Below are 15,280 nucleotides of genomic sequence, written 5' to 3' on the forward strand. Positions count from 1 at the left end.
ACACCAGTTCTGTTATTATTACCTTACTGCCACTGAACTGTTGAGCCCTCGAGTCTCCGGTAAAAAATGCCATTTTCCTCTTTTAAAAATTACATAAACAGGGTTGCATAACACCATAAATAATAAATGTTTAATTTGCTAATGGATTGTAACTCTTGAGTGCAATTCCAATTAAATTAATCGACGTTTTGTTGATAATATCAAACAAATAGGTGTAATACTAGTAAATTGCTTTTATACGATGTTTATTTCACGTGACACCATTTTGTGACAACTGTATAGATATGACAATATGCCATACATGATTAAAGAAACGCAGGCGCGGATCCAAGGACTGGTGTACCGGGCGTAATTTAAATCTAAATCGGTAAGAAAAAAAAATTACCGCAAGTTTCACCCCATGATATTTTTTGCCTTGCTTTGCACGGCATTTAATTCAATTTACGCTCCCCCCCCCTAAACTCAAATCCTGGATCCGCCCCTGAAACGTGTCTGTTATTTCCCCCTATATATATCTCTCTTCAGTATTCTAATTCTTATCAAAATTAAGTTTCATGTCATGCTTTATAAACCAAAAATTCGTTTTACGTTTTATTGTTTATCTTTCAACATAACTAAATTGTGATGGGATACTGGTTATACATTACAGAATGGTTTAATTTTAATCTAAACTTTTGCCACAGTTTTCATGTTCAGGATACTCAACCGACCAAGCCCAAATCCGGTAAGCAATAATGTGTTGGCTGACTTGAAAAAGAAAACCTACAAGTCAACGTAGCAATAATAAATTTTGAATAACATACCATTCTTACAAAAGATATCCAATACAAAGCTCAACATGTATTTAAACTTTACCTCTCTTCACTAATACATATGTAGCCTTCCAAAAATCAATGAAACACATGCCCGCCTTCATTCTCAAAATGACTTTTCAAAACAAATCCCTTGTATTTATAATCAAAGTAACGAACAACATGAAAAGCCAATTTGCAAACATTAATCATGTTATATCCACATAACAGAGTAGAGACATAATCTAATGATGGCCCATCACAGAGATGTTTAGATAAGAAGCCTTTTTAACCCATACATTTAATCTCTGGGTAGCTAGTACTTTTCGAGGACGGTTGTTCGTGGATATGTGGGTAGTAAATAAAAGATTAAATACACAATTTACAGTTAATGTGTTTTCATTGGTTTGTTCCACCAGAACCACAGATTCCTGTTCCATTATTGGCCGGACAGGTCCGTACCTAGCGGCTCGACTAAGACGACGTACCAGAAAGTTGGTTCGTTAAAAAGTCTTTTTGTACAGTCTCTTTTAACTCCATATATATATATTTTTTTCAGATTCAACACACCTTCCCATGGGCAAAATCGAATAAAGAAGCAAATGTACAGTTGCGACTTTAGATAAGATACATCATATTATCAATCGAAGAGTAGTGAGAGAATTATGTAACGTTGAGAGAATCTATCTAAAACTGACTAAGGCAATAATGCTAAAACAGACTGCTGTAACTACTTTGTCAATCAACTTGCTGGCATAATCTCCATTTTGAAGATAGGAAGCGTCCAATGACTTCAACCATGTGATTATAAAAGTACGGGAAAACATGATTTCATCCTTTAGAAAGGGCAGTCGTAGAAGATTAATCGTAAGCTTTGTGATTCTGTTGGAATTGTTCATTACAGTGTCAGCTCGAATGGATTGGAATGTTCAATGTCCTGTAAAATGCGCTTGTTATATTGGAAAGCTCAACACAGAAAATTTTAGAAAAGTGATGAAAATTGTTAATTGTACGAGAGCAGGGTTAACTCGCGTTCCACAAAATATTTCTACCTCTACTCAAGCGTTAATAGTATCGAGTAATACAATACGTGATCTTTCACTCCCGCCTCGTATGAGAAAATTGGAATATCTTGATGCTTCAAATAACAAAGTCACTCGGTTTGACAAACAACTACAGAAGCTTATTCAATTGAGGAGCCTCAACTTGCAAAGTAACTCAATAAGTACGCTGGTCAATGGCCAATTTTCTGGCTTGAAATACTTAACGGATCTAGACTTGTCTCAGAATAGATTACGGTATATAGAGAATCATGCCTTTGGGGGTCTTAACGAAGTTCAGCGTCTAAATCTTGACGATAATGATCTCTATTCATTGAACAATCAATGGTTTGTTAGTATGCCATCATTGAAATGGCTCTATTTATCAAAAAATGGTTTGAGACTAATTAAAAATGGAACTTTTGATACCCCAAACCAACTTGACACCATAAATCTCAGTGACAATGGAATTCACGCAATCGATACTGAAGCATTTTTCGGTCTTGAAAAGCTTGCCACACTGATCATTTCAGGAAATAATCTTCTGTCAGTTCCTTGGCGGGCGTTCTTTGAACTTCCGAATTTAAGGAAACTGAATCTAGATGGTAATCCCATTTACCGTTTAGATTCAAAGACATTCTGCAATCTCAATATAACGGTGCTTTCATTGAGCTACATGCCACATCTTACGGTCATCGAGTATAACTCATTTGTTAATTTGACAAACCTTCGTCAACTTCAGCTTCATGACAATCAAAAGCTAGTGTTCATAGACCCAAATGCATTTCATAACATTCCGAAACTGACTAGTTTGTACATCCATAACAACAGGTTACGAGTACTTCCACATGAAGTTATCCAAAGTCTGCCATCAATCAAAAATTGCCATTTTTATAGTAATCTGTTACATTGTGATTGTAATTTAGATTGGATGGTAAATGATATCAAACTTGCAAAGAAAACTCCAATAATGTACGATGGCGAAATGTTGGTGTGCTACACTCCAGCCGAGAAAACTGGACAAAAACTAGCTAGTCTTCCTAATAATTCAATCCCACGAACCTGTGGGCCAACAACAATTCCAATTTACGCAAAAAAGTACGAAATGAGTGTCGGGGAGGAATTGCGACTAGAATGCCACGCAGTCGGGATTCCAAAACCAAATCTGACATGGATGCTGCCAAATGGGACGTTATTAAACCATAATAAGAAATACGATGGAAGAATCGAAGTTAAGGAAAGTTGTACATTGATCGTTCGCCACTTACAGGAGTCTGATCAAGGATTATATGCCTGTCAAGCCACAAACACAGATGGCTATGATATTAGCGAGACGATGGTAACAGTAATCAATAAGCCTTTAAGAATTATCGCCATACCGTCTGCACTAAATTACATTACAATTACTTGGAACGGCACGAAGTACCTATCAATGATCTCTGATTATCAAATACATTACAGGGAATCTAAAAACAAGCCACATTACAGAATAATTCACTTAAGCCCACATTCAAGGACATATACTTTCTCTAATTTAAAATCGTATACTTCTTATGAGTTTTGTATAGTGTACGTCTACTCAACAGAAACGTATCCAGTGGACTGCGTCAATGCTACGTCAGGAAAAGCTTTAGACTATCTTCCGGGTATAACTTCCGTCAACAGGAAAGCTGTCGCTGCTGTTATAACTATATTCGCAATGTTGTTTATAGTAGTATGCGTTATATTGGTCGTTAGACGCTTTAAACGAAAACAAAACTACGAATCGACAGAGGAAGAAGACACATTTGTAGCGACACAAATTCCACTTGAAAACGTCTATCAACCGAGCCCTTATATGTGTTCATCGAGAACTTCATTAATCAGAGCTCAAGAATAATCAAAAAGTTTCATTTTCTTTCTTTCAAAACCGTTTTGGAAAATAAAAGTTCGTGATTAGTATTTCCACAATGTGTACTATGTACGCATAAAAACGTCATTCAATATACATATTGATAGCAAAAATACATGTACTTGTTTAATCACACTGTTGAAGTGCTAACTAAACTGTCATGATTTATTATGATTTGTAACAAGCATTTTGGTTGGTTAGTTCTCTTTAATCACAGCAGATTATTTGGTATAACCTGGTTTGATACTTTGACATAATTACTTTCGGTTGGTCCATGAAATAAAATATCATTTTGAATTTGACTTGGACTGGATTCCAATAAAATTGAAGTATAAAGAATGTTTCAACTTTGTTAACAAGTTATAATTATAATCACACCAAAATTTATAGAAACATTTCTGAATTATAATTATTAATAAGTTATGCAGTTATTTATAATTACTACTGTGTTCAAGTGTTCCTTGTTTTGTTTTTGCTGTATCTTAATTTAAAATTGAAATCAAATCAAAAAATTTACCTAATCAGTATTACTATAATATTTATGTACCTATTATAGGGCAATTATGTGTTCAACTTGAAATGTATATCTATACCAAATAATGAACTCGTTTTCAGTCTAAATTAGCACAAGAACAGTATTTTACACCATTATGAAAGTCCATTTCCTGTTCAAAACAAAATGCAAGCTATACATGATAAATTACTGTATTTCTGATTTCTACAAAATAAAAGAAAATTTCAATAGAAACTTGGGATATTATTGTCTATGGGATATAGAGGGAAGTATATATAACCCTACTATATCTTTTTCAAACATATCTATTGAGTGAAAGATGTGTCTGTTAATTGTAACATACCTGAAAATGGTTTGAATTTTTTTGCACTTTTTGTAATATCAATACTTCATCTAATTTCATCCTTGATTTACTATATACAGCTAATTCAAATGTGAAATTTAAATGTGATGAATAAAAAATAATAACTTAGAACAGTGAAGACTTGCTTGGTTAACAGGACAATAACTTGTACAGGAGTTATTTCAAACGTCAGAGGGAGAAAAATATGTTGTTCAAATGATACTTGTTTCTATTTTTTAAAAAAAGGGTTTCTGTGATGAAGTCCTTTCCTTAAGAATTCTCAACAACTAGCCCGAATAATAGAGAACTGTATAGGTATAGGATTCAACTAGCCTGAAACAAGAAATGTGTGGCTAAAGGTGAGCACTGTGTGATGTAAACTTGTTTATTCAAAGAAGAGTGCTACTAAAGGCTCTCAAGAGCCTTAACCTCTTACTTGGTGCATTTTTTTTTGCTTTCAAGGGCAATCATTCTGACAAGGAGTTGTCCTACAACTTAGACCCATAAACACTTTTGTAGGTCTTGTGGTTAAGATCATTTTATCAAACAAAAGTTTTTTTTTCTACCAGTTTCTATTATTGCTTTCAAGATATTGGATAAAAACAACTGCAAGAAACATCATTTTCACCTTTCCATAACTCTAACAAAGAGTTGTCCTACACTAAGACCAAATTGCTGCTTTTGTAGGCCATATCATGAAGATAATGCAAGCAATTGAAAGTTCTTTTCTATCTATAATGAGTTTTAAGATAATGGTATAAAACTGTACAAAACATAATTTTTTCCCATTTCAAGGGCCATAATTCAAACAGGGAAACAATACCTTGGCAGGCCTTTATGTAAAGATCATTTCATCTCTTGAAAGTTTTTTTTAAATATTTTTTTTTTTTTATCAATTATGGTATTCAAAATATTAGAATAAAAACTGCAAAAAAACATAACTTTCGCCTAGTGTTATTAATTTAATGTGGATCCTGAAAAATTCCAAAAATCTTTTGGAGACTATCAGTTCAAGACTATTATCAGAATATAATAGCATTAAAACCTATGATTTTTCAAAACTGTATACTTCTATTCCACATACTCATTTAAAATCCCAACTTAAAAACATTATACATCGTTGTTTTTCCCAAAAAGATGGTACACCTAGATACAAATATATAGTTCTTGGTGGAGATTACTCATACTTTGTAAAAAATAATTCCAAATCATCTTCCAAATATACAGAAGATGTGTACAAAATGCTTGAATTTTGAATTGAAAACATATTTGTCCAGTGAGGTGGACGCGTTTTTCAACAAACAGTCGGCATTCCAATGGGAACAAATTGTGCACCTCTACTTGCTGACCTATTCCTTCACTCTTATGAGGCTGACTTTATAGCTGATCTGATCCGAAAGAAAGAATATCGTTTAGCTAGATCCTTTAATCTCAGTATCCGCTATATAGAAGACATATCTTTAAACAATCCTAATTTTGGGGATTTAACACATCACATCTACCACAAAGAACTTGAGATAAAGGATACTACAGACACTGTGAAGTCAGCCTCATATCTTGACCTACACTTAGAAATCGATGGTAAAGAAAAACTATTGACCAAACTTTACGACAAACTTGATGACTTTTCATTCAAAATTGTCAACTTTCCTTTCATCTGTAGCAACATCCCTTCAGCACCTGCGTATGGAGTGTTCATATCACAACTCATACGTTATGCCAGAGCTTGCAGAGACTATGCAGACTTTTTGTATCGCACTAAAATTCTAACAAATAAGCTCCTGGAGCAAGGTTATGTTGCTACAAGATTGAAGTCATCACTACAAATGTTTTATCGGCGTCATCATCAACTCGTGGATCGTTATGGTGTATCCATCTGTGCCATGAAAGTGATTTGTTCAAAGTGTCATAGTTTTCCTTTCCTCTTTTGTCTACCCTGGTCTTGACTTTTTATGAGCAACTCGGCAGGTGTTTCTAGAAAAGCAGAGGACACTTACCCTACCAGTGCACCTGGTCCATACTAGCAGTTTTTAGTGGAGTCCGGGTTGCTCATTTGTTTTTGTTACTTTGCATGTATGATTTTAGTTACTTTGTATGTATGATTTTAGTTACTCTATGTTGTTTGTTGTGTATGTCTGTTTTCCATGTCTGGTCTTTGTCCCTGGATTATATTCTTTTGATTAACCCTATAACCTTGGTTCCCTTGATTACTCTTTTGCCTCTCAAGGTTAAATAAAAAAAGGGAACAACTTATAACATCAACTAAATAGTGACTTTTGTAGGCCTTATCATAAGGATCATTTCATCAATTGAAAGTTCCTTTTTATCTGTTACAGTTTTCAAGATATTGGCTGAAAACTGCTACAAACATCATTTTTCTGCTTTCAAGGGCAACAACTCTAACAAAGAGTAGTCTGACAACTCTGATCTCCACACACTTTTGTAGGCCCAATCATGAGGATCATTTCAGCAACAGAAAGTTCCTATTTATCATAGTATTCAAGATATTGAAAATTGTAAAAACAAATGTCATTTTTCACCTTTCAAACACAATAACTCTTACAACTCTGCCAACTTTGACCCAACGCAGACTTTTGTAGGTCTTTTAATGAGGATCATTTCAAGAATTGATAGAATTTGGCTAAACCTGATGGTTTTTGAGAAAGAGTAATCAAGGGAACAAAGATTCTAGAAGAAATCATAAGAACATAATCCAGGGACATCCAAGAAAGACCAGACATGGAAAACAGACAAACAGAACAAAGAACGTAAAATAACCAAAATAATACACACAAAGTAACAAATGTAAATGAGCAACTTGGACTCCACAAAAAACTGGGAGCATGGATCAGATGTACAGGTGATAAAAAAATCCCCACATCAGTTCTATGCAGCACACCTTAAGAAACATCTATAAAGGGCAATAATTCCAACATGGCTTGTCAAATTAAAACGAAAATTCTACCATAGATAGACCTCATCAGAATTTGGCTAAACCAAATGGTTATGGTGATATGTGCGAAATACTTCTGTCTGACCTGTATGTTCTATTTTTAGTAACAACGGTCATGTTTTTCAACAGATCAAAGTTCCCATATCAGTTCTACGCAGAACACCCTAAGGAACATTCACACAAAGTTTGGATCTGATTGGTCTAGTAGTTTCAGAGGAGAAGACTTTTGAAAGAAATAACATTAAAAATAGGACAAAAACTTTGAAAAGGGGCAAAAATTCACACATGTCTTAAGATAAAAATGAAAATTTGACAAGAGATTGATCTCATCATGCTGAACACTTTTACCCATGTCAGAATTTGGCTAAACTTTACAGTTTTGGAGATATATGCAAAAAACTTCTGTCTGACACTTATGTTCTGTTTTTAGAAATGGCACCCATGTTTTTCTTAGGATCAAAAATCCCTGAATGTTCTATGCAGAATACCCTAAGGAACATTCAAATCAAGTTTGGTTCTGATTGGTTAAGTAGTTTCAGAGGAAAAGAGTTTTGAAAAATTGGCCTATGACCAGGTGAGGTAAAAATTACAATTGCATTTTCTCATAAAATTACAATCTCACAAAAAGCAATGCAAGCAATAAATTCTGGAATTACAGTATGTCATTATACCAGTACCAAGACTGATTTCTTGTTGTTTAAGAAATCATTGAATTCTTTGTTGAACAAGGAAGAAAAAGAAAGCCCCCTTCCCTGAAGTAATTTCAACAGCATTCCAATATTTTATAATATTAAAAGGGCCATAACTTCTGCAAAAAAATATTGATCATCAAACTGACATGCATGTTATTGTTAACTTACATGTAACTGTATACAATTATGGCAGTTCAGTGCATGTGATATGTTTTATGAAACACTTAAAATAAATAAGAACCAAGCCAATGGCTGAGGTTGAAATATCTTTTAAGTGTCCAATAAAACATGATATTGCATGAACCAAGCTGACAGAAATGTTTTATTCTTTTTCTATGTAGAAATTTTAAGAATTTCCCACTGAGTGACTTTCTCTTTATCACATTAAAAAAATATATATATTGGTATACATTGAATTTGTTGGAATCAAGTATAATTGAATTTGTCAGAATCAAGTATAACCACTTTTTTATGTATTTAGTTTTTGAATGCCCTTTTTAAAAATATTTGACAAATTGATATTCACTTTGACTGTTTGCTACATAAAACACTATCATCATGAATGTAAACAGCTGTGCAATATCACTTTGTAATTAAAAATATCAAGTGTACAATATCACAAAATATGGGTAAGTCAGAAATACATTCTTCAAATGGAAACCATAAAATAGGAGATGTAATACATTGTAATGTTAATTATGGAAAGGCTGGAGTCTTTAAAAATGCATTCAATGGAAACCTTAATTGAAATTAATACACAGACAGATAAAAAAGCAGATACAAAAATCACCATATACTTTTTGCAAGTACCAGGGAGAGAATGTTATGACTTACATGCTGGATGTTTGTATGCTCTGAATAACAATAGGCATCTAAAGCACAGAGAGGCACTATGCTCCTCTTTCAGGATAGATTTGAATAACATGGACCAAGATGAGAATTAGGCCTTTCAAAATTATTTTTTTGATTTTCAAGTATTCTTTAATAAAATAAAAGAGGATGGGAGGCATTGTTTTACTTTGTGTGAAGAAAACAATTTTACATAGTTCATAGCCAAATATAATGAAGTACATGTAGATGCTTTTGTATTCAATATATTGACATTGTAATAAAGTTGAAGGATGGTCAAATACTGATTTATTCTAAAGTTTTACCATCACAGTATCACTTTTGGTAGCTTTGAGGTTTTTTTTTTTTTTCTGCCTCTATCATTAACTTAAATAGAAATTATAATACTGCTATATAGTGTGTACTGCCATAATATATCACTCTAATGGTACCAAAGAACATCATGTCTAAATACAGTAAGAAATACATTAGTTATCAGTTCATCAAAAACTTGATTTATTTATTATATACAAGAATTTGAAGATGTTAGAATACTGAATTGGGAAAATGTTATATTGATAAAATAATTCAAGATTTAGATGAATACGGAATAAAAGACAAACTCATGAATAAAGGAATATCTTTTTTAAAATTCAAAGGGCAAAGACCATGTGAAAAAAATTCAGATAAACAACGACAACATACAAAAACAAAAAGAAAATGTTAGAGAGCACTGTGTAAAGAGAATAAAAAAGTATAGACCAGGTAAAGTGTCTTCAGTTTTTCTCTCGAAACAAACCAGCTCATACCAATTCTAGTATCCTACAGAGGAAGAGTTATGTTAGCTGAGGGTGGTAAAGATATGTACTACAGAACAATACTATAAATACACCATATAGCACTATAAAATTGTATTTTACAATTAAAACTTATCTAACTTACGTCAATGTAACAATATCTCCTCTTTTCACCTCATAGTTCTTTACTGCCCACTTGCTAAGGAGTACTATATCATGTTTGGAATAATCAGGGTTCAGAGTAGGCTGTAAAATACCCCAGATTATCAATAAAATCTTATCGAAAATATTAATTTCTCTATAAGAATTACAGATGTAATAGAGTAAAAACAATGTTCCTAAAATACTTTGGTCTGTGGCACAAAGAAATTATCCATGACAGATACAAATGTAATTGATTCTTAAAAGCAAATGGAAAAACCTCCATAATTAAATCAGATTAAAAAATTAATATACTTAAAACTGCTGAAAAAAAGATCTGAGTCACTACAAACAGTCAGAAGGGAAACAACTCAACTGATACAATGTTGTAAATTTTCCAATTACAGCCAGATTTCTCCCAGTTTAGTAGCCAAAATTATACTGTTCAACTTGAGTAATACTATATCTGTCAGTGATTCAAAACCTGAATGTTTGATATTCTTTATTCTAATGATGTAATCCAAATAGAAAAAAAAATACATTTTCAAAACGAAGACCTTGTTTTCAGGACATTTTGCTTTTCTGTGTTAAATACTGTAGATGCTGTATCATTCTCTAAAATGTTGTATATGAAAGTCCGAGTATCAAATTATCACTGTTTACATTTAGAAAGTAATTAAGGGCAGCCAATTTGCATTTGTGGGCAATACATGTAATATGTAATGTTATTGCTATTTCTGAATCTTGTGTTCCAAATCACCAAAACAAATGCATGATTGATTGATTGTTGGGGTTTAACGCCCAAGCAGCAATATTTCAGCTATATTCAGGCGAACCAAAACAAATGCAAGGAAAAGTTTAAATAAACACTCAACTGTTATAAATAATAACACAGCTAGAATAATGTGTTTAAACTACACAGATGCCCCATCAAGCGCTGCACACCAAATTTTAAAAAATTCCCATACAAGGTTTCTGAGATTTTCTTGAAAAATAATTATGAAACTTTAAAAAGCAAGTAAGATGATGCAACATCGAGAGCTGGAAAGCTTAAAAACACGCAGTACAACTCATCAAGGAAAAGCTGTATACCAAATTTCAAATTGTTCTAATGAAATGTTACTCAGTGGTGCAATTTTTGCGAGAAAACTTCATGGCAGAAAAATGCACATTTATCAACAGTAGTAAAGCATGATGCATCAGCATATAGGTTGGGACAAAAAAATTATTGGCAAAAAGGAAAAGTAATTGTTTTTGCATGCTAAATTACTTACTATGCATATATTAATTGAATAAAATCTTATATTTATATAAGTTTGTTAATTTACAAAACAAAATTTCAAAAGTATATAAAATTTCATTTAGTCTTGAGTATCATATACTAACTTACTGGGTAATATGATACCAAATCTTACTAAAAATTCAGTTAGAATCCTGGATCCTCCTAGAACAAATCTGGGTAATATGATACCAAATCTTACTAAAAATTCAGTTAGAATCCTGGATCCTCCTAGAACAAATCTGGGTAATATGATACCAAATCTTACTAAAAATTCAGTCAGAATGCTCAATCCTCCTAGTACAAATCAAACAAGAGGTATACCTCAAGAACTACTAGGACAAATTCCAAAATTAGAATTATTTCCTACTTTATTCCAATTTGTACTGTCACATGATGTACATGTATATATATCATTAAGAACAAGAGGCTGTAAAATTGACAGCAAACCAAATTTTCTTGCATTGAAACTAGAACTGTGAGTGATTAATTAGTCCATTTTAAAAGCCCTTAAGCAAAAAGTGAGTATAATATGGTAAAAGTCGAGCAACAATAACGCAGCTCACTAAGATGAGTCACAAAGGGGTCATCAGTTTGATTAACATTAAATTGCCTGTTTTCATCATCTTTGCATTAGAATGGCTTCTTGAATTTCACTGTCTGATTTTTACATAATCTTACTTAGAAACTGAAAATTTACATTTGTTAAAAAAACTAAAAATAAAAACTGCCTTTTCTTATGACTTCTCACAGAACGATAAGACAAAATTTTACCATACATACAAATTTTAAAGTTTTATATCTTACAGAAAATCTTCTTAGTCCTGCTACAGAGTTTACAGTTTCATGAAAACAAATCTCAAATTGAGATTTTCCTCACGACCTTCCTGAACTCCAAATCACTTGCAAAAATAAACTGAAGTAGAAGATTTGAGGCAAATCTCAATTTTAGTAATTTTAGTTTTTCTATGAAACCTATGCCTGTACACTTATCCTCAAGTTATTGTCAAGACATAAGGAACATGCATTTGTATTGCCCCCCCCCCCACCCCCCGCCCTTTTAGCCCTTACAACCAAAAAAATCTGTTCAAGCCTTCCTGTTGTGCTATGGCACTGTGAATCAATTTCAAAGAGATTCATACACTTTTACTCTACACATCAGAAAAATGCCTGCCTGTACATTTGTGGATTCTTCTGACCCTAACTCCTTAACAATTGATAACATACCATTAAACAGCTGTGAATTTTTGTGGTAATCTGAAAAGATGGAATTTATTACCCTCATTAAAAAGATCCAAGATCTTTAATGGTGTGAGAACCAAAACTATAAAACTATACCTGCATTGAGGATCCACTAACAACAGAAACACATCCTACACTTTCATACACGGTAACCATGAAAGGAACACACACTGTTGAACCATATACTACTGCTCTGACCCACTTGTTAGACATGATGCCAGAAAATCTGGAGCTCATATTCACTCATCTATCTTTCATTTTCATACATTGATTTGAACTACAAAAACAGATTTAAAAAGATGCATTTTCATACATAAATTCATCATTTAATTTCTATGTTCACACCGTAGACGATACACTTAGTTTACATGCAAAATCAATACTTTCATAGATGCAAATGTCCAGTTCACAGCATAGATGTGTTGATCAATATAGATGCTGTCAATGTAGTAAGAAACATGTTAAATAGATGCAGAATTATTTACTTAGTTCAGAGTGAATTTCAGAATGATTTTTTTTCTGATTTGTGTACAGTGCCAGAGACTTGGAAAAGACATCATTAAATATGGTATAATATTTTGTGTTTTAGAAAATGAATGAAAAAATAAATTTATAAATCTGACCCCAATTATGCAGGTTAGTCACGCCACTATGACTAAATTATTAGGTTATTTAGACCCAAAAAAAAAGGAAAGAAAAAACACATATGTCCCTTATAGTCATACTAGTAGGGGCTATAGTCTAATAAATTGTTGCTTTACTTATTCCTCGATTCAAAATAATGCCATATTCATATTATACCTAGTAAAACTAGTTTCTTCTTTATTTCTAACAGGCACATAGCAGTAATATTCCTTCATGCACAACTACATACATGTATGATGTCCAACTTTCCTATAAAATTTCTTCAAAATCCCTTGAGTCATGGTCACAAAATTTTAACTAGTAAAACCTTCAAGTATATTATCTTAATTTGCATTTTTAGATCTGTCTCACCAAATGGCATATTCTCACGAAGAGACAGGCTGTTGGACCAGGGTTATAAGAAAAATTAGTTCTTTTACGTTGCAAGAAAGAGTTTTATTTCCAATATTCATATCTTATCAAAAATATTCTGTTTCTAACAAACAAATTATAGATAATGGGTTTTGATAATGTCTACAAATTAATTTTCTAATCTGTGATTTTTACTTGTATATTATTATTTTATCTTGAACTTGACACACCTTCCATGCAAAGTTCAAGACATCTTGAAACTTGTGCCTTATTACATAATAATTATTGTATTTATTTTTTTTTTTATTTTCACTTTTTTATTGTTCATATCTTCTGCACTGTTTGGACTCCTGTTCTTACAGGTCTCGAATGGTGGCAATTTGATACTGCCAATTTGTATTTAAATATAAAGGAAATAATGAGTCATAATAGAAGCAGGTTTGGCATGCTATAAAACCTAGTTTAATCCACCATTCATTTTAAAATGTGCCTGCACCAAGTCTGGACCATTGTGGTGGTTTTAAAAGTTTCAGGTTTTTGCCCTAATATTGCCATTTGTTATACAGACTTTCCTTTTAGACTATCCTGTTTGACTTCTTCCTAGAATTTGATCAGTTTAGCAATTTTGTTATTACCTTTCATTTCATTTAACTACATGTATTAAGTAAATAGCAAACAAAAAAGTGGCATCCTACAATCACTTAAATGTATTATTTATGTGAAATTGTAGTCTAACATGAACAACTAGTTTCTGTATCAAAAATATTTCATTTTTTAATACCATACAGTAGACATGGAATTGAACTTAGTACCAGGTCTATGCAAGGAAGTATATAGTACATACATGTAATTTAACTATTACAAACATCCTTGATCTTTGGTTTTACTAAAAATGTAAATGCAGTAGAACAGTTGCATGGTTCATGGACTATATAATAGGAGAGTTTGCCAATCTCATTAGTGATGACAACATGTCATATTCACTAATTTGCATATTTATATATGTAAACTTCTACTTTCAATTTCATATAAAATTATTATTAAAATTTTATGCTCATTAACATATAGTCTAATTACTGAATATTTACTTAAAAATTCCATGAATAAAAAGAGTATTATTGAAAGTGGCAGGAACCAAAACATTTTTTTAATTATCGTAAAAAATGAAAAAGTCATGATGATTTACATTTGATGCCCTATGCCACCAGGCACTGATCCAAGGACTGGCGTGTTGGGCGTACACCCCCTAAATCGGTAAGAAAAAAATTTACCGCAAGTTTCAACCCAAAATATTTTTTGCCTTGCTTTGCATGGCATTTAATTCAATTAACGCTCCCCCCACCAAACTCAACCTGGATCCATCCCTGGCCACTCGATGGATTTTTTGCCAACCAAAGATAAATCACAGGTAAATGATGACATTACAAAGAACTCTCCTATACTAAAGGGAATGGTTAGTGATATCAGGAAATTTATATATGTGTACATGCATGATTGTTCCAATCTAGACTATAGTATAGGAGTCATGGGAGTGTCCCTTCCCAATTAAATATGTTTATGATATCTAAAAATAAACCCGTCGACAGTACCTGGCATCGCAGCCATGAGTTTGTTTGATTGTTTTTATCAGATCGTACGTCGGTCAATGCTCTATCACAAGAGTCTTTAGTAGTACCCCTTATAAACTTATTTCATGACCAAGGGGTCATACACCTAAATAATCGAATATCTTCATTGCGTTTGAATTCATTGATAAAATGATAGAAAAAAAAT

General features: G+C 32.6%; 2 protein-coding genes across 6 annotated transcripts in view; one reads left to right on the forward strand and one right to left on the reverse strand.

Annotated features, from left to right (window-relative positions):
* LOC148627361 (uncharacterized) overlaps positions 1-4,470 on the forward strand; it is an 18,475-nt gene extending 14,005 nt beyond the window's left edge. For 3 of the 5 annotated variants that reach the window (XM_088571729.1, XM_088571711.1, XM_088571700.1), the window contains exon 2: positions 1,351-4,470. In XM_088571729.1, coding sequence (XP_088427855.1) covers positions 1,617-3,710 — 2,094 coding nt within the window. In that variant the 5' untranslated portion in view covers positions 1,351-1,616 and the 3' untranslated portion in view covers positions 3,711-4,470. Of the gene's footprint in view, positions 1-217; positions 368-460; positions 725-1,350 lie in introns of those variants that run through there. The other 2 variants (XM_088571721.1, XM_088571736.1) reach the window with 2 other exon arrangements.
* Positions 1-15,257, reverse strand: part of LOC148627362 (mitochondrial inner membrane protease subunit 2-like) — a 19,681-nt gene extending 4,424 nt beyond the window's left edge. Inside the window, exons 1-3 of the mRNA XM_088571784.1 lie at positions 15,097-15,257; positions 12,608-12,788; positions 9,995-10,095 (exon numbers count right to left, since the gene is read on the reverse strand). Of these exons, the coding sequence (XP_088427910.1) occupies positions 9,995-10,095; positions 12,608-12,748 (242 nt within the window). The 5' untranslated portion in view covers positions 12,749-12,788; positions 15,097-15,257. The remainder of the gene's footprint in view (positions 1-9,994; positions 10,096-12,607; positions 12,789-15,096) is intronic.
* Positions 15,258-15,280: the final 23 nt, after the last annotated feature.

This window comes from Perna viridis, chromosome 1 (genome assembly GCF_037379345.1).
Source record: "Perna viridis isolate PV_CMFRI_1.1 ecotype Kerala chromosome 1, ASM3737934v1, whole genome shotgun sequence".
In the NCBI taxonomy this organism is placed as follows: Eukaryota; Metazoa; Mollusca; class Bivalvia; order Mytilida; family Mytilidae; genus Perna; species Perna viridis.